General features: G+C 44.2%; 1 protein-coding gene across 1 annotated transcript in view; it reads right to left on the bottom strand.

Moving 5' to 3' along the window:
• Window positions 1–24,205, bottom strand: part of LOC126094755 (carbonic anhydrase-related protein 10-like) — a 409,556-nt gene that overhangs the window by 185,256 nt on the left and 200,095 nt on the right. The window contains exon 3 of the mRNA XM_049909306.1: window positions 2,730–2,866. Within this exon, the coding sequence (XP_049765263.1) occupies window positions 2,730–2,866 (137 nt within the window). The remainder of the gene's footprint in view (window positions 1–2,729; window positions 2,867–24,205) is intronic.

The following is a 24,205-nucleotide window of genomic DNA, read 5'->3' as shown; positions in this document are numbered from 1 at the left end:
TATAGATTTAAGTGTCAGGAAGTCATTTCTGAAAGTATTTGTATGGAGTGTAGCCATGTATGGAAGTGAAACATGGACGGTAAATAGTTTGGACAAGAAGAGAATAGAAGCTTTCGAAATGTGGTGCTACAGAAGAATGCTGAAGATTAGATGGGTAGATCACATAACAAATGAGGAAGTATTGAATAGGATTGGGGAGAAGAGAAGTTTGTGGCACAACTTGACCAGAAGAAGGGATCGGTTGGTAGGACATGTTCTGAGGCATCAAGGGATCACCAATTTAGTATTGGAGGGCAGCGTGGAGGGTAAAAATCGTAGGGGGAGACCAAGAGATGAATACGCTAAGCAGATTCAGAAGGATGTAGGTTGCAGTAGGTACTGGGAGATGAAGAAACTTGCACAGGATAGAGTAGCATGGAGAGCTGCATCAAACCAGTCTCAGGACTGAATACCACAACAACAACAAGATGGTTGTCAATAATAAGTCATTTTTTTGTTCAAATATTCTTTTTAGTGAAACTTCCTGGCAGTTTAAAACTGTGGGCCGGAGCGAGACTCGAACTTGGGACCTTTGCCTTTCGCGGGCAGCTGCTCTTCCATCTGAGCTACCCAAGCACGACACCCGGAGCGTCCTCACAGCTTTACTTCTGCCGGTACCTCGTCTCCTACCTTCCAAACTTTCAGAAGCTCTCCTGCGAACCTTGCAGAACTAGCAGTCCTGAAGGAAAGGATATTGAGGAAACATGGCTTAGCCACTGCCTAGGGCTATCTGCCAGGAAGTTTCATATCAGCGCACACTCCGCTGCAGAGTGATAATCTCATTCTGGAATCCTTATTAGTGCTGGCATTCTTTTTCCATTCATTAAGCGACCAGTTAAGCTTTTCTCTTGAGCAAAAGATGACGTTTCGCTATTAAATCAGCCAGAATCTGGCGGTTGTGGCATTATATTACCGACGTGTTATAGGCACAGTGGAAACTTACCTTCATTTTACTGTCATGATGTCTGGCGAGAACTGTAGTTTTCACAAAGAATTAGAAAGCACTACTGCAAATGTACGAGAGTAACCAGCTGAATGAGAACCAGCAGTAATGGGAGATATAAAGCTCATCTCAGTTTGCTATGTACTATATTTGTTCGCTGCGAATGACGGTGAACTTTTGTGACCTCGATGAAGCGTCAGTCAGTTTGACAGAAAGAAAAACATTCAAGATAACAGCGAACCTTCCCGACAGGTGACAACTTGCTAGAAAATGGTTTCATCAGTTTTATTACTACGTGATGCAAGACAGGCGCTTCTGAAAACTACCTCTAGGCTCACCAGGTGTCTTCAAATAAGTTTGTGAATCAGTTGATGGAACCTCGGGAATTCATAGATATACTATGAAACAGAAAATCATTTAGGGATCTACCAATATCAGCCTACTAAATCAAGAATCATTACATAATCTAATGAGAAGTATTGAGTTTGTTTATCTTATGATTGCATAAATACGGACTTACCGAGTACCAAAATATGTTCATGATTTACGTCAGGAAATACCCACACACGGTGTTTTTAACGGAAAAAAACAGACAGATGTAAAGCTAATTTCTGGTCTTTCCCTAGGAAGTGTGATAGGACAATTATTTTTTTGCAATATGTATAGGGTGCAAAGGGTTAAGATATTTTTATATGTGGTTCGTTAATATGTGAACACATCAATATGTTGGTTGATTTTTCTCTGTGTCTAGCAGTCTTCCCAAAATCATGTCACATAATTTGCTACCTAATGTGTTCTGCATGGCCGCAACTGTACCACGAATTGGACAACGCCTATCGTTATAGGCTAACCACTTTGCGTCCACGTGTCTACACTTTAACACCTGACCTGTTGCACAGAAGAAAATAAGCTTCAGTGGCTTGCTCTAGCCCCATGTACACGGAGGTACTAATCAACCAAAAACATACGACTCGTAATACATGTAATTATTAATCTGCAAATTACGTAAGTACTGATGAAATGTTGCTCATTACTCCATCCTCAGTCACCAATTGAAATACCTGCACTTATACTCGTTACATCGTGTATAAATGGTTTATTGGATAACTTAGGAGGTAGCATGACGCAATTTGCAGATGATGCAGGTGGAGTCCTATAAGAAAGCAGCAACACCAGGCAACTGCGGCTCTTGAGAGCTGCACATAATTTTGCCGCACGTTTCAGTTTGTATCGATAGCAGAGATCGATACGATACAGTGAACACCGAGACGTTAGCAAAATCTGAAGATGAGATGCTTTTATCACGGAGAGGTTTGCTACTGAGAGAGTGGACCAAAACATTACTTGCTGCCATATACACTACTGGCCATTAAAACTGCTACACAAAGAGAAATGAAGATGATAAACGGGTATTCATTGGACATATATAATATACTAGAACTGACATGTGATTACATTTTCACGCAAGTTGGGTGCATAGGTCCTGAGAAATTAGTACCCAGAACAACACTGTGGCCGTAATAACGGATACGGAGATGTAGATATAACTTAAGTAACTGCGCTGAAAATCTTGATACTTCGTTAAAATGCGGGACGAACTTGTAATAGGTCATTACGTAGAAGAAAGAAGAAAAACTTCTGGAAAAGTTTTAAACAAAATTATTTCTGACTCTATAAGACTAAATTAGTGAGGGGCTCTGCGGTTACATGCTGTAACGTGCGCGGAGAGCCAAAGCGCGCTGCTTACGATGTGCTTGTCGATGTGGAGAGGCCGCAGCAGGGGGTCGAACAGCAGCTTCTCCGGGTCGACGTCGATGGGCGACTGCCTCCGCCCCTTGTTGCACAGCGACCACTGGGGGTTGATGCGACCCCAGAAGTTCGGACCTGTACAAATAAATACGGACGTCAACGAACAGTGAGCTGCGTAATGTTAGGACATATCCCAAAAAGTGTTAGTGAACACTTAAACAGTGCTATCGAAATTTCCGAGCTTGCAGTCTTAACCGAAGAGGTCCTATCTGTTGTAGAGCTCAGCTCTTTTGTGCCAATGCCGTGTGACCTAGTAGATGGGGGTAGAAAGATAACAGTAGTGGGTACGTGGAAGGAGATATCCAACTGCACCATTTACCATTCAACCAAGTGAAATCTCCCGAACGCCTCTGTCGTTACCGGCGGATTCGAGCTAATTTTAATTCAAAAATGAAAATGGCCCTGAGCACTGTGGAACTTAGAACTACCTAAACCTAACTAACCTAAGGACATCACACACATACATGGCCGAGGCATGATTCGAACCTGCGACCGTAGTGGTCGGGCGGCTCCAATCTGAAGCGCCTAGAACCGCTCGTCCACATCGGCCGGTTTAGTGTAATTCATTTGTGGGCAAATACTTCCCAAAAAATCAACGAGGGCCTGTAGTAACCTTAAGTGTTTATATTTTTACCTGAGAGAAGTCGATAACTTGTCCGACATACGTAGTTTACCTGTTGTCTTCTTGATAAATCCACATCTTTATGGACAATACTTCATCACTTCTCACTTACCTGAGAGAAGTCAATAACTTGGCCGACGTACGTAGTTTACCTGTTATCTTCGTGATAAATGGTTCATATGGCTCTGAGCACTATGCGACTTCTGAAGTCATCAGTCGCCTAGAACCTAGTACTAATTAAACCTGACTATCCTAAGGACATCCCACACATCCATGCCCGAGGCAGGATTCGAACCTGCGACCGTAGTGGTCACGCGGTTCCAGATTGAAGAGCCTAGATTCGCACGGCCACACCGGCTGGCTATCTTCGTGATAAATCCGCATCTTTATGGACAATACTTCATCACAACTTTGAATTGTTATAACAGTTACTGCCCTTATTTATCTCGCCATCACTTAGCAGTATTGTGATCAGAACCATTTTAGTTGTATTCTCAAGTTGCTTGTTACAGACAAACTTCTACTCCGCGTTTATTCTGCCGTCGATTTTGAATAAAAATAGCGGCATCGACGAAATACAAATTTTTGTTTCCGTAAGTGAAACCATAAAAACCACTTGTACGATGACATTCTGAAAACAAATACATCCGATTTTTTTATGTACAAACTCTTAAAGATTTCTTTTAAAAACCTGAAAAATCTTTATTAAGATTTTACATCGTTACTCTTATAGTCGACAATATCATTTCTCAGCCTAGACACCCTGACGATGAACAAATTCCTGCCAGCGAAAGAACCGTTTGATGAGACCGCCACTACAGTGTGTTGGACTTTGTTGACGGAGGCACAACCTCACCTCTGATAGCGCCGCTTGATTACTACCATATTGGAGTCACTGAACTTGCTATGTAAATTTTGGAAACAGATGGAAATCTGTGGAGCCAAGTCGGTTCTGTATCGAGGATGAGAATTGACCGTAAACCAAAGCCATCGGATTATTACGGGTGTCGCAGCTGAAGGAGTGGGTTCTCCATTTGTGGATGAACTGTTCGAGTTAATGAAACTCGATTTCAGCAAGCTGTCTGTCACGCACCGACGTAATCACGTTACATAACACCATATTACTGTCTATAATTCGTTGACCAGTAGCAGTATAGGGTTCCAACTTAAATCAGCGAAGTTAAAAGTCTACCGAATAATGTACATAACGCGTAATACCCCAACCGATAATGGGAACAGAATAAAATAAATCTGATGCACTACTATACAGCACGCCTCCGTATTGTCTACCATAAACAGATATTTCACTGTACAATCTTCTGGGTGTACGACATCGAACTTCAGTACTCACACTGCAGTTTAGTGAGACGAAAGTGTTAAAACGTGTACGAACGTTAAGAAACTGTACATAACCCCCCTCCCCCCCCCCAACACACACACACACACACACACACACACACTCACACAAACACAAGAAATCATATTTTACGACAATATGAAGCTAAAGTACATTACATTTGTTGTGCCACAAGGTAAATAAGTAACTGAATAACGTTTATATTCTTAAATCAAAACGTTAAGGGAAGTTTTAAACCAACAAAGGAACACAGTATTGACCACGCGCATGCAGGACTAGACATTATGAAATCGCTTACGATAAACAGTTCTTACGGGCCACTCCCTTGGTCCTATTGAGATCTCGTGCAGGCCTTTGCATTAGGCACACAATATTCGAATCGTAAGATAGTAGTACGGCACAGTGGACAAACCTACATAATATTACGGACGACCAGATGAATGACACTTTACTTCAGCTCAGAAAAGTCCAATTTGTAAGTGGGGAGAGGTACGTGGGGACAGAGCGATGGGAAGGGCATCCCGCTCAGCCAGCACTACCATCTAATATTGCCAAATCCAGATTAACATGCCGACCCCGTAAAATAAGGCCAGGAAAAAGAAGAAGAGAGGAATTAAGGTTTAGGGACCATGGTGCAAGTTGGTCCAATAGCTCGTTTCACCATAATGATTTTTCATCGGCATCAAGGAGATTGAAGGGAAAAACTGCATAACAACATTACTTTCAAGGTCTACTAAGAAACCTAGCGATTCACCTCCACAGCAGTAATCTTGTCTTAGCGGCCCTCGCACTAAAAGTTCCCGCTACACACCATCGTCGCAGCCTCAGGTATTATTACCACTCTGTGATGTGCTACAATGTGATGATACTGTAACTTATCGCTAATCGATGTTAATTTATTTGGGCACTTTTTCGCAGTTACTTCAGTAAGTACATTGGAGTGTTGTGCTTGGAAGGGCAACCTTGTGCTCATCATGCAGGGGTGGCATGTAACTGGACACGTTTCTATGGCCTCTTTTTTCGGCAGAAGTTAGTCTGTGAATTTCATTATGTCAAGAGCGTCTCCATTGGGGATACAGACAGCGTTATGGGAGTTTGCTTGCGACCTGCTCTGCTGATTTTGAACGCTGGGCAGGTGCCTGCACACCCTTTCGTTAGTTAACGCTGCGGGCGATCCACAGGCTCCAGAGAATAACGCAGCATGGGAGTTTTTCCCTCCTGCACGTACCTGAAAGAGCAAGATGCTGTGGCAGCATATGGCCGGCATGAGATAGTTTTGTTGACTCTAAAAATTAGTTCAGCGAATAATATTGTGTTCCTATCGAGAGTTTTCTTGGTGTGGAAGACAGACCAATGTTGAAGACACAAAGTCAGCTCACTACCAAATTCGTGTTTAAAAATACGTGCCTGGTATGCAAAAGGGGTAAAGTTGCATGTGCTTTCCCTTGCTTTCTCGTGAATTTTGAAACACTTCTCACCCATCATATTGGCAGTACCATAGAGTGCTTCCCTGCACGTGAGGAGTTTTGCAATGGGGAAGACTCAGGAAATGAGCAGCAATCAGCACCAGTCTAAAATCTGGAGAGGTAATTTTGAGAAGTAGGTTCGTGGTGGCCATATGGTGTTATTCGGCACACTTCGCTGTTGTTGAGAAAATGCACTGCCGACTTGATTTGTTGTAAATAGTGATACTGTATCGCTAACTATGAATTCGCGAGCTTCACAGATAAGAATCTTGTTGATTTATTGTCCATGCAGTTTCCCAGATAAAATTGGTACGTCCCACGGTATTAGCGTCATTCTTTGTTAATTTAATTGAGTACTGAAATAACTCTGCTCTCTGTTCGTTGTTAATTTCACTGAGAATGTTGTTGTGGTCTTCAGTACGAAGAATGCCTTGATGCAGCTCTCCATACTTTTCTATCCTCTCTTCATGTCCAAATAAATATTGCTGCTATTACCTCCTGAATCTGCTTACTGTATTCATTTCTTGGTCTCCCTCTATTACTTTTACTTCTTCTAAAGAAATCTACTTCGGGTGCGATCAGTTGATTTGCTACCCAAATAGCGAAACTCATCTACTACCTTAAGCGTCTCGTTTTCTATTCTACGTCCCTCAACAGCTCCTAATTTGACTAAATTCCGTTATCCTTGTTTCGCTTTTGTTGATATTTATCTTACATCCTCCTTTGCTGACATTGTCCGTTCCGTTCAACTGTTCTTCAAAGTCCTTTGCAGCCTGACAGTTTTGCTATGTCATCCGATAACCTCAAAGTTTCGTTTTTTTCGCATTTTTGTTCTCCCTGAACTTTAATTCCTACTCCAAATTTTTCTTTCATTTCTTTTACTGCTTGCTCAATGTACAGTCTGAAAATCAGTTATTCTACAATCCTGCCTCATTCTCTTCTCAACCACTGTTTCTCTTTCATGCCCTTCGACTCTTATAATTGCAGTCTGGTTTCTGTACGAGCTGTAAATAGCCTTTCGCTCCCTGTATTTTACCCCTGCTGCCTTCAGGCTTTGGAAGAGAGTATTCCAGTTAACACTGTCAAAAGCTTTCTCAAAGCTAAGAGTGTTATATACGTAGGTTGGCATCCTTATATTTTCTCCTTTCGTCTATTAAATTCACTGTCTCCTGTATTAACTAACGATCTCTAATAGGACTTATTTTGTACCTATTTGGTCTTCTGCCGCCTTCACTATTTCATCTCTCAAAGCTACCCATTCGATTTCTGCTGTATTCTTTTCCCTTGTTCTTGTCAATCTTTGCCTTATGCTCTCTCGAAACTCTTAAAAACCTGTAGTTCGTTCAACTTATTCAGGTCCCATCTCCTCAATTTCCTACATTTTTGCAATTTCTTTAGTTTTAACCTACAGTTCAGAGCCAATAATTTGTGGTCAGAGTCCACATACGCTCCTGGAAATATCTTACAATTTAACATGTGGCTTCCAAATGTCCGTCTTACCACTGCATAAGCAATCCGAATCCTTCCGGTGTCTCCAGGTCTCCTTAACGTGTACAGCCTTCTTTCATGTTTCTTAAATCAATTGTCAGCGGTGATCGAATTATGCTTTGCACACAATTCTACTAGACGGCTTCCTCTTTTATTGATTTTCCCCAGTCCGTATTCACCCCTAATTTTCGTTGCTTTTTTTTCGTTCTACAGAACTTCATTCCCCCATCACTATTAAATTTTCATTTCCCTGAACTATCTGAATAGTCTCTTTTATCTCATGATGCATTTCTTCAGTTTCTTCACCTGCCAAACTATGTAGCATGCAAACTTGTACTATTGTGGTAGTATTGGATTTGTATCTGTCTTGGCTACAATAACGCGTTCACTATACTGATCATAGCAGATTGACCGCATTCCTATTTTTTTATTAACTATTAAACCTATTCCTGAAGTATACCTGTTTGATTTTGTATTTATATCCCTGTATTCATATGACCGGAAGTCCTGATCCTCTTGCCACCGAGCTTTACCAATTCCCACTATATCTAACTTTAACCTACACATTTCCCTTTTTAAATTTTCTTGGAACATATAGAGTAATTGAATTTCTATTGTAATCAGATTTGACTTACATCCTTTAACCTGTCCTGCAACTTTCCCTGGCTACGCAACCCATTACAAAATATTAGTATAACCTGTTGAATACCCAATTGGTTAACTTCACTGTACCGAGTTGTCCATGTGCAAAGTGGTCAAAGACAAGGACAGTTTATTGGTTATTCTGTGAAAGCAATGAACACTGCTCATGTTCGTTCTGTACCAGCGTGCTTCTGTTTTACTAACTAAGAGGACGAGTCGCTTTCAACACATGCGTCTTTCGAAGCGACCACGATCAGAAAATCGGCGAAAATTGACGTAAGACTCATACGAAGGTTAACCAATAAATATTATTCCCTCGCACCATTCTCAAATACAACAGTGAAGTGAGGAAAATATAGAGTTACCAAGAGTACTATTTGCCACCGTTGCAAAGCTGTTTCTGAAGTATAGATTTGGACGTACAAACAACACGGTCTACTATCACTCTGTGTGCTGCCGACTTTGAGAGAATGCTCCTTCGAACACAGGCATCTTGCGTCCGTCAGAGCGCAAGGAAAAGTGAGGAGCGGTGACAAGCACTTGCCCCCCCCTGGAATCCCAGCAGAGATTTGTGTTTTTATTCCTAACAGAAGTCTCACGACATTCTACCAATGATTGTCTGTAAACCTATTGAACTGTACATTTAACATTGCCCAGTGCGACGGGAAATACTGTGACCTTAGACATGCCATTATACTGTATAACAATAATAATAATTATAATAAGTACGTCCTATATGCCTACTGATGGTCCAATCGAGGATGAACGACCTTCGTGTCAAACATCACTCAGTGGCATCATGTGGATACCGTATGGATGTGTATAAGACATCAGCAAACCGCACACCAGGCCTTTTTCCTGTTAGCAGATGTGGTGCCACTACTGCTTGGTCAAGTAGCTCATCAAATCGCTTTACGAGGCCGAGTTCACCCCATTGCAGTTTTACCGTCGAGGAAAATTACCTGGCAGTAGCGGGAATCGAACGCGGCTCCGCCGCTTGAACAACGTTAACTACTCAGCCGTAGATGTTTGAAGACATTTCTAATTATGAGACATAATGTTTCTTTTTTTCTATTTTCTTTTCTTGAACTTCATTTGATCTCAACCTCTATCTTACATGGTCTAAATATTGTTTTTCTTTTGTTCTGTAATATGAAACGTTACTATGTTTTCCTTGATTTGTATTGCTACATGAATCTCCTTTTACGTGAATATTCGAATGTTCAATGCAAGTTCCACTTACTGTTATAATGTTTCTGTGTAATGCGCTGTGTAAAACCAAATGTAATGTGCAGGGCTGCTATACGAACTGCTATACCAGAGCACTATCGATACTTGCAGTCTAACAGTGACGTCAGTCAGAAGATGTGCGGTGTGGTGGCATACGCGTGTTTGTTTTATACAATCGTGCTAGACGAACGAGGTCTGTTCCAAAAGTTCCAGAACTTTGTGCATAACATTTTTTTACGCTTACCTTTTCCTTATTAAACATGATCTCCTACAAAATACTCCCGCTCACAATAGATACGCAGCTACCAACGGCGTTTCCATTCCGGAAACAGTCTTGGTTCACCTGCTGCTGCACTGCGCAAGGTGGCGTTTGTGGATTTTCCTTTATGTCGCCCATCGTAGCAAATCTTTGCCTTTCAAGGGGGCTTTAAACTTTAAAAGTCCACAGGGGCCAGGTCTGGAGAGTAAGGAGAGTGAAGCAGCACAGTGATTTCGTTTTGTATGCAACACTCACCAAAAGGGATAAATCTGCGGGTGAGTTATCGTGATGCAAGAGCCTTGAATTGTGTCACCACATCTTGGTCGCTCTCACATTTTCTCGCAGGCGTCCAAGACGTCCCAATAGTACCATCGATTAACAGTTTGTCGCTGTGGCAAAAATTGTTGATGAATAAATCCGTCAAAGTCAAAGAAAACTGTCAACATATCTTTGACATTTGACCTGACGAGGATTTTTTTGTCTCCGGGAATCTTTTCCGATCCAGTGTGAAGACTGAACGTTGGTCTCAACATCGTAGCCTTAGATCCACGACTTATCATCAGTTATGATCCTCTTAAGGAACATCTAGTTCCCATTTGGGTAATCCAAGGGTTCTTCACAGATTGCGAGGCGAAGAACTTTCTGGTGTTGATTCATGAACCGTGGGACGAACTTGGAGGCAACACGATGCTTCCGGGATGCTGTCTCAGGGTTTCATAACATGATCCAACTGACAGTCAGTCTTCGACTGGCTTGCAGAATTTTTTTGACGTTCCTGACCATGGGTGTCGTCGGTAGTGTCCAAAGGGGGTCCTGAACAAGGGTCATCTTTAACGTCCGTCCGGCCATTTTTAAATTGTGTAAACCGTTCGTAACACCAAGAACGGCTTAAGCACTCATCACCGTAGGCTTCCTGCATGATTTAGTGTCTCTGTACAGGTTTTCTTGAGTTTCGCGCAAAATTTAATGCAGACGTGTTGTAACGTCCCCTTAGAACAATTATACACGACTGTGCTGATAAACCTCTTACACTATTTGCTTTTCAAACAGCTGAGCAAAACTGAACGTACTCAAACATTCACTAAAGTGACACACAATATTTTTAGCGCAACGCAATCTGACTATCAAAGACCCCTGCAAAAGAATGGCCCTGAGTAACATTAAACTACACCTTTCAGAAATCACTTACCTCACAAAAATCTTCATTACTCGAACTACTGCAACACAGCGAGCACCACTACTGCCAGCTAAATAAAAGATTCAAACTACGGAAGGCACTAACTACTGATAGCGATAGTTAGCAAATGAAAGATATTAATAGAGAAAAAACAACGTATTTACCTTAATAGTCATAATATATATAGCAGTTCATGACAAATTACAAAACTCCGCCATCTCTCTCCCCACATCCACCACTGCTGGCGGCTCACCTCCAACTGCGCAACGCTACGCGTTGTTCACATCCAGCTGCCGCTGCCCAACACTACAATGGCAGACAACAATGCAAACTAGCCACATACTGCACACAGCACAGCCAGTGATTTTCATACAGAGCGCTACATGGCATTACCAATATAAAAATCTAAACAGCCTACTTACATAAAGAAAACATAAACAGCCTACTTACAGTGTTGCTCCTCTAATTCTGCCATTTCGAAATTCGCAAACTGTGCGACACAACCTTCTACTTAATACAGCACTGAGCAATAACTAACAGACGTACAACGATGAAACTTCCGCCACTTACACGCTAAACACAGGTGTGTGCAGGGATGCCTATCGCATTTCGCTCCAACGCACCACTGGCACTATTTTACGAATGTTCCGGAATTTTTTGAACAGACTTAGTAATCACATGAAAATTGATGGAACCATTATTATTTTTCGGTTAAGGCTTAAACTAAACTTCATTGTCAAAGTTGTGGAACAAAATGTTAGACTGTGTGAGTGCTATGAGTTTCGTTGAACCCTTCAAACAACTGCGGCAATGCTGGCGTTAATGGACTTTGAAAGTTGCTGTGAGAGCTGAATTGTTTGCAGCTACCCGACCTGCTCCAGCTAATGCACTTTCAATTTGTTATCTCATGTTCAACTTAATGAACTTCGGCGCACGCTAAAACGTTAACTCTCGCCGTGGAGACTTGCAAACTAATCGTGACGTGTGGCGCTGTTTTCATGTATGGAACGGGTAATTACCAGGAATGACTGCCCATCGAACGTGCGAACCCATAACGACCTCGTATATCGAACGTTCGACTCGATGTCGACCACACGACTGGTGAAGCGAGTTATGGGTACTGTTTCTGCGCGTACACTAGAGCAACAACAAAAGACGAAATATAACGAAGCTACAGTTTATTACAAATGAAAGTAGTAACATTACCTACTGTACTCGTCAGCGACATGTTCCTCAAGCACTATTCCTCGTGTTGTATAAGCCGCCGGCAGCAGCTGTTTTTTCCATAACCAACGTATACGCTTGCTAGGTCTCTCACAAATAGCGAGAGTGTCAAAAGGGTCAATTTTTCCACTCAGCCCCAAGTTACGGAAATATAGATATTGGAATAGATATAACTTTCCACACTGTATTACTGAGGAATTACATGTTGCCATGTGAGACTAAAGGGGCTCGAAATTGGAACGCTTGCGCTCATTGCTATTCACAACGGAAACGATAAACTATCGTCTCCTGACCACGCATTGAACATATACCGTAATTCCAGCCATCATAGTCTTGTGATCGGTATATACACTCCTGGAAATTGAAATAAGAACGCTGTGAATTCATTGTCCCAGGAAGGGGAAACTTTATTGACACATTCCTGGGGTCAGATACATCACATGATCACACTGACAGAACCACATGCACATAGACACAGGCAACAGAGCATGCACAATGTCGGCACTAGTACAGTGTATATCCACCTTTCGCAGCAATGTAGGCTGCTATTCTCCCATGGAGACGATCGTAGAGATGCTGGATGTAGTCCTGTGGATCGGCTTGCCATCGGCTTGCTTGCCTGCCATACCTGGCGCCTCAGTTGGACCAGCGTTCGTGCTGGACGTGCAGACCGCGTGAGACGACGCTTCATCCAGTCCCAAACATGCTCAATGGGGGACAGATCCGGAGATCTTCCTGGCCCGGGTAGTTGACTTACACCTTCTAGAGCACGTTGGGTGGCACGGGATACACGCGGACGTGCATTGTCCTGTTGGAACAGCAAGTTCCCTTGCCGGTCTAGGAATGGTAGAACGATGGGTTCGATGACGGTTTGGATGTACCGTGCACTATTCAGTGTCCCCTCGACGATCACCAGTGGTGTACGGCCAGTGTAAGAGATCGCTCCCCACACCATGATGCCGGGTGTTGGCCCTGTGTGCCTCGGTCGTATGCAGTCCTGATTGTGGCGCTCACCTGCACGGCGCTAAACACGCATATGACCATCATTGGCACCAAGGCAGAAGCGACTCTCATCGCTGAAGACGACACGTCTCCATTCGTCCCTCCATTCACGCCTGTCGCGACAGCACTGGAGGCGGGCTGCACGATGTTGGGGCGTGAGCGGAAGACGGCCTAACGGTGTGCGAGACTGTAGCCCAGCTTCATGGAGACGGTTGCGAATGGTCCTCGCCGATACCCCAGGAGCAACAGTGTCCCTAATTTGCTGGGAAGTGGCGGTGCGGTCCCCTACGGCACTGCGTAGGATCCTACGGTCTTGGCGTGCATCCGTGCGTCGCTGCGGTCCGGTCCCAGGTCGACGGGCACGTGCACCCTCCGCCGACCACTGGCGACAACATCGATGTACTGTGGAGACCTCACGCCCCACGTGTTGAGCAATTCGGCGGTACGTCCACCCGGCCTCCGGCATGCCCACTATACGCCCTCGCTCAAAGTCCGTCAACTGCACATACGGTTCACGTCCACGCTGTCGCGGCATGCTACCAGTGTTAAAGACTGCGATGGAGCTCCGTATGCCACGGCAAACTGGCTGACACTGACGGCGGCGGTGCACAAATGCTGCGCAGCTAGCGCCATTCGACGGCCAACACCGCGGTTCCTGGTGTGTCCGCTGTGCCGTGCGTGTGATCATTGCTTGTACAGCCCTCTCGCAGTGTCCGGAGCAAGTATGGTGGGTCTGACACACCGGTGTCAATGTGTTCTTTTTTTTATTTTCAGGAGTGTAGTTGCACGTTCGATATACATTTTAGCGCCCCGCACGTTCGATAGGCAATCATTCTTCCTAATTACCATGGAATCTTGTAATCTATCGCATACGAACTTGGACGTACATAGAGCGACTACATCGTAATGGAGAGTAATAGTTCCGCAAGGAGAATCATTTGCTAAGCAAAAGGACGTTTCCATAGCATTTCCATGACCGATGAAGGCTGAGACGCTACAAACAGATAAGCTTTTCAAACTGTTTGAGCTCTGTTTCTTTTCATTTTGTAACTAACTTTTCTCAGTGTTTACTTTCATAAAAAATAAAGGTAGTTTCTGTAGAGATCGTTTGTAAATCGGTGTTAACACTTTTGAGCCCACGTTTAACAGTAGATGTTACTGTTTATTTTCTCTATTTACTAATTTGTTTTGTTGTAGTTGTTACTGGATGTGTTTGACGTATTCTTTTGCAGGGTGTACTTTCATGTATGTGGACAGTGTTTTATCGGGCGTATTTATATGTTCTGATTGTGGTATGTGCCAGTTAGAGTAAACTGCGGCGTCCGCCATTAAATTCCGCGCCGGGCAGTCATAGCAAAGCTGCTCGCTCGCTATTGGTGCAAGCAAAGCTACCAACGGAAAGTTTGATTTTGACAACTGTCAACTACGTAAACTGCGTTTACATTCACTAAGACGTCATGTTACGTAATTATCACTACCAAATCGAGTTTATTTACCGCTGTCAGTTACGACTGACCAAAATTATAGCCGTATCCTTAGTTATTTACGAATATCTTTAGGGGAGTTTTCTTGTTATGTGTTCTTTTGATATTCCACAAGATTTCGGGATTGCAGCCGGATCTCATCGACTTCTTTCAACGATATTTCGGCTGACAACCTTACAGCCATCTTCAGGTGAGTGTTTGACACTGGAGATTGCTATTTTTTTTTCTTTATTGAATTTCAATTCCCCCCCGAAGGGGGCGGGCTGGCAGCAGCTTAGTATGCCGCTCTTCATCCTGCAGACTTTGTTAGAAAGATGAAGAGAATAAATAATAAAAACAGGCGATAAAATCGGAGACTTAAAGAGTAACATGGCGAAAAGAAATCGTGGAACTTAAAACAAAGAACAGAGGGATGATTATGCTAATAAAATACATACGAAGCAGACAGGTAAAACAATAGACAGACAATTAAAAAAAACACGGCGACAGTCTGGTTTCTGTTCGCAAAAGACATAAAATTCACACCTAGCGACAGCATGGTTTCTGTTCGCAACACGAGAAAGACGAACAACACTGAACAGTCACTGGAACACTGCACTAAAAAGTTGGCAAATGTGACATACCACAGCCGAGAGCAGGTGGGATGAAACTGGACAGATGATGGGAAAATGGGGAAAGGAAAGTAAAAGCGAAGGAGGGGGGAGCTGGGAAAGGAGCTGATGGAGGATGAGGACCCATAAGAGGGGTGGGGGGCACTGGGCAGACACGACAGGGAGTGGGGTAGGCAGAGGAGGGGAATACAAAAGGACTTGGGGGGGGGGTAGAAGGGAGGTAGGGAGAGGTTTAGTGGGGAGAAAACAGGATGGAAGGGGGCAAGAGGAAGCCCAGGGTAAGGACAGAGGAAAGGAGGGGGAGTGACGATCAGAGTTGATAGGAGGGATAAATGGAGGGAGAGAGGGCATCATCTGGGAGGGGGAGTTGATGGAAGCCACCTTGGGAAAGGAGATGTAGGGTGTAGAGATGGAGGGTAGGCGAGACACAACGGTGAAGACGTGGCAGGAGGCGGGGATGGGAGAGGAGAGGAGGAACCAGGGGGTGAGGGGGTTCAAGACGGCGTGAGGTGTACAGGATGCGGATATGTTCGAGGAATACGAGCAGATGGGGGAAAGGCATGAGATCATAGTGGATCCGTGTGGGGGATGGGAGGCATATATGGAAGGCGAGGCGGAGTGCATGACGCTCAAGGATCTGGAGTGACTCATAGAATTTGGGGGAGGGGGCAGATATCCAGGCAGGACTGGCTTAACAGAAGATGGGACAGATAAAGGATTTGTAGGTGTGGAGGATGGTAGAGGGGTGCAACCCCCATGTCCGGCCAGAGAGGAGTTTGAGGAGTCGGAGGCGGTTGTGGGCTTTGGATTGGATGGAGCGGAGATGAGGGATCCAGGTGAGCTGACGGTCAATGGTGAGGCCAAGGTAGGTGAGGGTGGGGGTGAGGCGGACAGGACGGGCGCAGACAGTAAGGGAGAAATCCTTGAGCCGGAATGAGCGAGTGGTACGACCTACAATGATTGCCTGGGTCTTGGAAGGATTGAGTTTCAGGAGCCACTGGTTACACCATGCAGCGAAAAGGTCAAGGTGATTCTGCAGAAGGCGTTGGGACCGTTGGAGGGTAGGAGCGAGGGCGAGGAATGCGGTGTCATAAGCATATTGCAAGAGGTGTACTGGAGGGGGGGGGGGGTTGGGGCATATCTGACGTGTACAGGAGGTAGAGGAGAGGGGAGTGGACAGAGCCCTGGGGCACACCTGCAGAGGGGTAGAAGGTGTGGGAATTGGCATTATGGATGGTAACATAGGAGGGGCGATGGGAGAGGAAGGAGGCCACCAGACGGATGTAGTTGATAGGAAGGGCGTAGGTTTGGAGTTTAAACAGGAGACCGGGATGCCAGACGCGGTCGTAGGCCTTTTCGAGGTGAAGGGAGACAAAATTGGCGGAGCGACGGGAGTTAAGCTGTAGGGAGAGGAGATGAGTGAGGCGGAGCAGTTGGTCATCAGAGATAGCTAGTGCAAGTCGCTCTGTTTATACGTAAAAGTGCCGCAGGCGCTCATGCGCAAGTTATCGTAGCATGCGCGCCACCTGTCGATTCCAAGGCCCTCTACAATATTACTGCATCTATGGAGCACCAACGAATGCGTGAAAATAGTAGTAAAACATGCACGCAGACGTATCCAAAACAATAAAATGCAAAATTTCAATATTAAAATTAAAATTACTTGTCGCTCGATATGTCACAAGCCATAAAAAGTTTTCTTTCGGTTGAAATTAAAGAAATCAACGGGTCCCAGGCCTTATTCAATAAAAAGCCGCCATCACGATTAATGAGATTTTCCGCTAAACGTATTTCCTTGGATTCCTTCACAACTGAATCCCAGAAGGATCTCGATGGGACCAAGATTTTCGTGGCCGAATAATCCATAGTATGTCCTGTGGAAATACAATGTTCGGCTATGGCCGACTTATTGGGCTGTAAAAGGCGAGTGTGGCGCTCATGTTCAACGCAGCGGTCGTGTACTGTGCGTGTGGTTTGACCAATGTAGGCCTTCCCACACTCGGAAGGTATTTTATAAATTCCAGACATCCGTAATCACAGATCATCCTTGGCTGAGCCCAGAAGAGCACGAGTCTTTGTAGGTGGCCGGAAGATTGCTTTCTCACGATGTTTCTTTAAAATTCTGCCTACTTTCGATGAAATGTTCCCGACATATGGGAGAAATGCTCTGGACTTAAACACCTCCTTATCCTCTTGATCTTGTGGGTGGTCACGTTTTTTCCTCCTTAAAGCAGTACTGACCTGATGTGCAGAATATCCATTATGTTGAAATAGCGATTTCAAGTGCTCTAATCCGTCTGCAAGGCTGTCTTTATCAGACACGACATGTGCCCTATGCACCAACGTTCGAAGAACACCCATAGTATGTGACGGGTGATGACAGCTTGACGCCTGCAGGTACAGATCCGTATGCGTGGGTTTTCGATAGACACAATGCCCCAATGACCCATCCACCCTGCGTTTAACCATGACGTCCAGAAATGGTAGGCAACCATCCTTTACAACTTCCATCGTAAACTGAATGTTCGTGTGGATGGAATTCAAATGTTGTAAAAACCGTGAAAGCTCTTCTTCACCGTGAGGCCACACTACAAAGGTATCGTCCACGTACCGCCAGAAGACTGTTGGTTTCAACATCGCCGAGTCGAGAGCCCTCTCCTAAAAGTCTTCCATATAAAAGTTTGCTACCAGAGGGGACAGAGGACTGCCCATGGCAACACCGTCAAGTTGCTCAAAATATTCATTATTAAATAGAAAGTAAGTAGAGGACAGGGCATGGTGAAACAGCGCCGTTATATCGGCCGTAATCTTATTGCCGATAAGTGACAATGAATCCAAAAGAGGGACCCTCGTGAAGAGTGAAACGATATCGAAACTTACTAACAAGTCCGAATCCTTCAGCTGTAGTGTTCTCAGCCTATTGATAAATTCGGCAGAGTTGCGAATATGGTGCGTACATTTGCCAACGAAAGGTCTCAGTAACGAAGATAAATCATATGTTGGAACACCGACATTGCTCACTATGGGGCGTAAGGGCACATTATCCTTATGGATCTTTGGAAGACCATATATCCTTGGTGGAACAGAACTGTGAGGTCTCAATTTTTTCACAACTTCTTGCGGCAGAGAAGAGGAGTTTAGCAACTCTCACGTTTTCCTTTCAACTTTCCAAGTAGGGTCTTTATCAAGCTTCCTGTACGTTGTCTCACTCAGCAAACTATATATCTTCTGATCATACATATCACGTGGCAACAGCACAGTGGCATTCCCCTTATCCGCCGGAAGGACCACCGTCTGAGGATCTTCCCGTAACTTCCGCAGAATTCTAAAGAAACATCGTGAGAAAGCAATCTTCCGGCCACCTACAAAGACTCGTGCTCTTCTGGGCTCAGCCAAGGATGATCTGTGATTACGGATGTCTGGAATTTATAAAATACCTTCCGAGTGTGGGAAGGCCTACATTGGTCAAACCACACGCACAGTACACGACCGCTGCGTTGAACATGAGCGCCACACTCGCCTTTTACAGCCCAATAAGTCGGCCATAGCCGAACATTGTATTTCCACAGGACATACTATGGATTATTCGGCCACGAAAATCTTGGTCCCATCGAGATCCTTCTGGGATTCAGTTGTGAAGGAATCCAAGGAAATACGTTTAGCGGAAAATCTCATTAATCGTGATGGCGGCTTTTTATTGAATAAGGCCTGGGACCCGTTGATTTCTTTAATTTCAACCGAAAGAAAACTTTTTATGGCTTGTGACATATCGAGCGACAAGTAATTTTAATTTTAATATTGAAATTTTGAATTTTATTGTTTTTTACACGTCTGCGTGCATGTTTTACTTTTTTCACGCATTCGCTGGCGCTCCACAGATGCAGTAATACTGTAGAGGGCCTTGGAGTCGACAGGTGGCGCGCATGCTACGGTAACTTGCGCAAGCGCGCCTGCGGCACTTTTACGTATAAACAGAGCGACTTGCACTAGCAATCTCATCCGCCCCATCCTTTGTTATGCCAGCATCGCTTGGATTTCCGCCCCTCCCCGTTTCTATAAAGCCCTCCAAATCCTCGAACGCCATGCACTCCGCCTCGCCTTCCGCATCCGCCTTCCGTCCCCCACGCGCATCCTCTATGACCTCATCCTCTTCCCTTACCTTCTCCTTTTCCTTGAACACATCTGCACACTATATATTATCCGCCGCCTTGATCCCCTTCACCCCCTGGTGTCTCCCTTCCTCACCACTCCCAACCAGTTGCCGCGCCTTTACCGTTGTGTCCCTCCATCTCCACACCCTCCATCTTCTTTCCCAACACAACTTCCACCGTCTACCCCTCCCGGATGATGAGCTTCGCCCAGACATCTACCCTTCCTACCAACTCTAACCCCCTCTTCCTGCCTTCTCCTCAGGGCTCCCTCTCCTCCCCCTCCCTCTTTCTGAGCGGATATCCCCTCCTACTCCCCCTCCATCTCTTGTGCCTTCTTTCAGTGTCTCTGCGCTCCCTCCTGCCCTGTCTTCCCTTTTCTTCTCCCGCCCCATGTTCCTCCTGCCTCTTCGTGAACCCACGGTTGCCCCTCCTCTCTTCATCCCGCCGCTTCCCCAGCTGCCCCATGCTCTCCCCTCCTTTTCCATCCTCTCTGACCCTTCCCTCCGCAGGTCCCACCTGGTAGTTTTATTCTTCGTCGTGTGTGCTCCAAGTGGGTTTTAAGTGTGTTGTTTCAACTTTTAACCTGTGCATGCGCATCCAGTGTCTTCTCTGTATTTTAAGAATCGCCAACTGTGTTTTTTTAACTTTCTGGTGACTTTTTTAACTGTCCCCAATGAACGTCTACGTGTCAGTGTATTTTTACCTCCATTTTCTCCCCTTACTCTGTTTTATGTTCCCATTTTTTATCTCCTTATGTATGTATTATTTTATTCTTGTTTTAGTTGTCGTGTCACTCGGCTGAAGAGCGGTGGATTGTGCTGCTGACAGCCCTCCCCTGCCCATATGGGGCAGGGGAATGAAATCACGATAAAGAAAAAAAAAACAGCAATCTCCAGTGTCAAACACTCGCCTGAAGATTGTCAGCCGAAATATCGTGGAAAGAAGTCGATGAGATCCGGCTGCAATCCCGAAATCTTGATGAATATTCGATATGACGGGAAAATTTCAAGTGTTCTTTTGAAGTTTGTTGTCAAACTCTGACGTGGTTACTTTCGTTAAGTTTGTAAGTACACTACTGGCCATTAAAATTGCTACACCACGAAGATGACGTGCTACAGACGGGAAATTTAACCGACAGGAGGAAGATGCTGTGATATGCAAATCATTAGCTTTTTAGGACATTCACACAAGGTTAGCGCCAGTGTCGACACCTACCACGTGCTGACATGAGGAAAGTTTCCTAACAATTTCTCATACACAAACAGGAGGTGACCGGCGTTGTTGTGATGCCTCGAGTAAGGAGCAAAAATGCGTAACATCACATTTCCGACTTTGATAAAGGGCGGATTGTACCCTATCGCGATTACGGTTTAACGTATCGCAAAATTGCTGCTCGCGTTGGTCGAGATCCAATGACTGTTAGCAGAATATGGAATCAGTGTGTTCAGGAGGGTAATACGGAACACCGTGTTGGATCCCAACGGCCTCGTATCACTAGCAGTCGACATGACAGGCATCTTATCCACATGGCTGTAATGGATCGTGCAGCCACGTCTCCATACCTGAGTCAACAGATGGGGACGTTTGCAAGACAACAATAACCTGCACGATCAGTTTGACGACGTTTGCAGCAGCATGGACTATCAGCTCGGAGACCATGGCTGCGGTTACCCTTGACGCTGCATCACAGACAGGAGCGACTGCGATGGTGTACACAACGACGAACCTGGGTGCACGAATGGCGAAACGTCATTTTTTCGCATGAATCCAGGTTCTGTTTAGAGCATCATAATGCTCGCATCCGTGTTTGGCGACATCGCGGTGAACGCATATTGGAAACGTGTATTCGTCATCGCCATACTGGCGTATCACCCCGCGTTATGGTATGGGGTGCCATTGGTTACACGTCTCGGTCACGTTACATTTCAGATGTGTTACGACCCCTGGCTCTGCCCTTCATTCGATCCCTGCGAAACCCTACATTTCAGCAGGATAATGCACGACCGCATGTTGCAGGTCCTGTACGGGCCTTCTGGATACATAAAGTGTTCGACTGCTGCACTGACCAGCACATTCTCCAGATCTTTCACAAATTCAAAACGTCTAGTCAATGGTGGTTGAACAACTGGCTCATCACAATACGCCAGTCACTACTATTGATGAACTGTGGTATCGCGTTGAAGCTGCATGGGCAGCTGTACCAATACACGCCATCCAAGCTCAGTGCCCAGGCGTATCAAGGCCGTTATTACGGCAAGAGGTGGTTGTTCTGGGTATTGTTGTCTCAGGATCTATGCAACAAAACTGCGTGAAAATGTTATCACATGTCATAACTGTTATAATATATTTGACCAATGAATACCCGCTTATCATCTGCATTTCTTCTTGGTGTAGCAATTTTAATGGCTAGTGGACATAAACAATCGAAAATAACGGCCAAAATAACGCAAAGTACCCCTCTGAGGATGGTTTTCTTCCCAAGGGGACCATGCATACGGTATTGTACAACGACTATACTACTCGTATTCTACTTTTTCCACGTTGTGCATGTGAAATTGTGGCCATTCCAGGATGCGACGGTGTTTCCTGCAGTGTTCTGGAGTAAAGATGCATGTGATCGGCTACAGAACAATGTCGAAATACTGTGCTCAACCTGCTCTTTGTCACTCTTTCACACAGGCCCTATCGAGCAGCTGGCGAGTATCCACACTTAACATGGCGCAACCATGCGACCGCTACGGTCTCAGGTTCGAATCCTGTCTCGGGCATGGATGTGTGTGATGTCCTTAGGTTAGTTAGGTTTAAGTAGTTCTAAGTTCTAGGGGACTGATGACCTCAGATGTTAAGTCGCATAGTGCTCAGAGGCATTTTTACCATTTTTGAAGCATGGCGCTCAGATTCACACGCAAATTTTCAGCACACCATAAACATGGAGGATGTCGCTAAATCCCACCAGGACACCAACTTACACATCTAGTTCTCAAGGAAGAGTAAGACTGATCTGTACAAAAGTTTTGTACATCTATATAAAAAAACTTACTTTATTATAAGAGAGGAGCAAAAACGTGAAATTTCAGTCTAAAAGATCGCAAACACTGAGCGGTGGTGTACGGTATTACAGGCCATCTGTGTCATAGTAATACTATTGTTATATGAGTAACTTTCCAACACTATTTGGAGAGTGGTTTGATTCTTCTCTCCATGCTACCCTAATCTGTGCAGGTCTCTCCAACTCCGAATAATTACTCTAACCTACATCCTTCTGAACCAGCTTTCCGTATTCATCTCCTCGTCTCCCTCTACGACTTTTACCCCACACACTTCCCTCCAATACTAAAGTGGTGACCCTTTGATGTCTCAGAATGTGTCCTGTAAACCGAACCTTCATTTTAGGCAAGTTATGCCACAAATTTCCTTTCTTCCCTATGTATTTGAAATACCTGCTCGCTATTTGCATGATCTACCCACCTGATTTTCAGAATTCTTCCGTCGCACCACATTGAATATCTTCTCTTCTTGTTTGAACTGTTTATCGCAACGTTTCAGTTCCATGTGATGCTACACTCCGGACAAATACCTTCGGAAAGGACTTGGTGTCTGTAAAATCTATATTCGATATTAACAAATGTCTCTCCTTCAGAAACACTTTTCTTGCCATTACCAGTTTAAATTTTATATCCTCTCTGCTCCGGCCATTATCAGTTATTTTACTACCGAAAATACAAAACTCACCTATTACGTTCTGTGTTTCGTTTCCTACTCCCCTCAACGTCGTCTGATTTAATTGGATTACATTCTTTAGTCCTTGTTTTGCTTTTGTTGATTTTCATTTTATATCATCCTTTCAATACATTGTTCATTCCATTCAACAGCTGTTTCAAGTCCTTTGCTATCTGTCAAGGAATTACAATGTCGTCGGAAAAAATATTATCATTTAAGGACATGATTTCTTATCGTTAACTCAAAAAGGCGGCACTGATGTTCATATTAACGATGTACTTTTCCAATACTATTGAAATAAGCTTACCGATTACGTGCAGAGTAACAGACTGCAAAGTAACTGACCTTAACTCTTTCATTCCAACTGGCTACAACTGTGTACATTAAATTTTAGTGTCTCTTATTCGCAATAGAAGAGTTTTTCCACAGAGGAAACCTCATGTACACATCGGTAGATGTTCAATCTTTTTTATCATGTACAAGTTCTGCCAATTGTTGGACTTAACTATACAAATATCAACGAGGAAATGTAGGAGTGCACAGCAGCTTGTGACCGCTAGAACTTAAAAAAGTGGTTGGTTAGTTATATCCCACTGTATAAATGAAAATTGTTGCTGTTATTTTGTATGGTAATTGTTGACTAATCAGTTTACTAATGACATCAGTGAACATTTCAAAATTGTTTATTTCAGTCCATAAAAAGAAGCCAAGTGTACAAAGTATATTTTGAAACTGGGTCATATTTTTGCATAAATCTAATATCATTTAAAGAATCAGTTAATAGCATTACAGTGTAAAGAAAAAATCTGCTTCCTCCAGAGAAAATTCGGATCTGAAAGGGTTGACTGTGCCAAGTGCATACATATGAATAGTTTGAGAATAATAAGTCTTAACTTCCTGTTTAGAAACTGACTGAACCAGTTACATCAACATTAGAAATTTTAGAATTCTACTCTCAATAACTAGGCAAATGTCTGCGAG

The sequence above is a fragment of the Schistocerca cancellata genome, chromosome 8 (assembly GCF_023864275.1).
Source record: "Schistocerca cancellata isolate TAMUIC-IGC-003103 chromosome 8, iqSchCanc2.1, whole genome shotgun sequence".
NCBI lineage: Eukaryota > Metazoa > Arthropoda > Insecta > Orthoptera > Acrididae > Schistocerca > Schistocerca cancellata.
The sequence above is the reverse complement of the archived record's forward strand: the minus strand, read 5'-3'. Positions and strand labels throughout refer to the sequence as shown.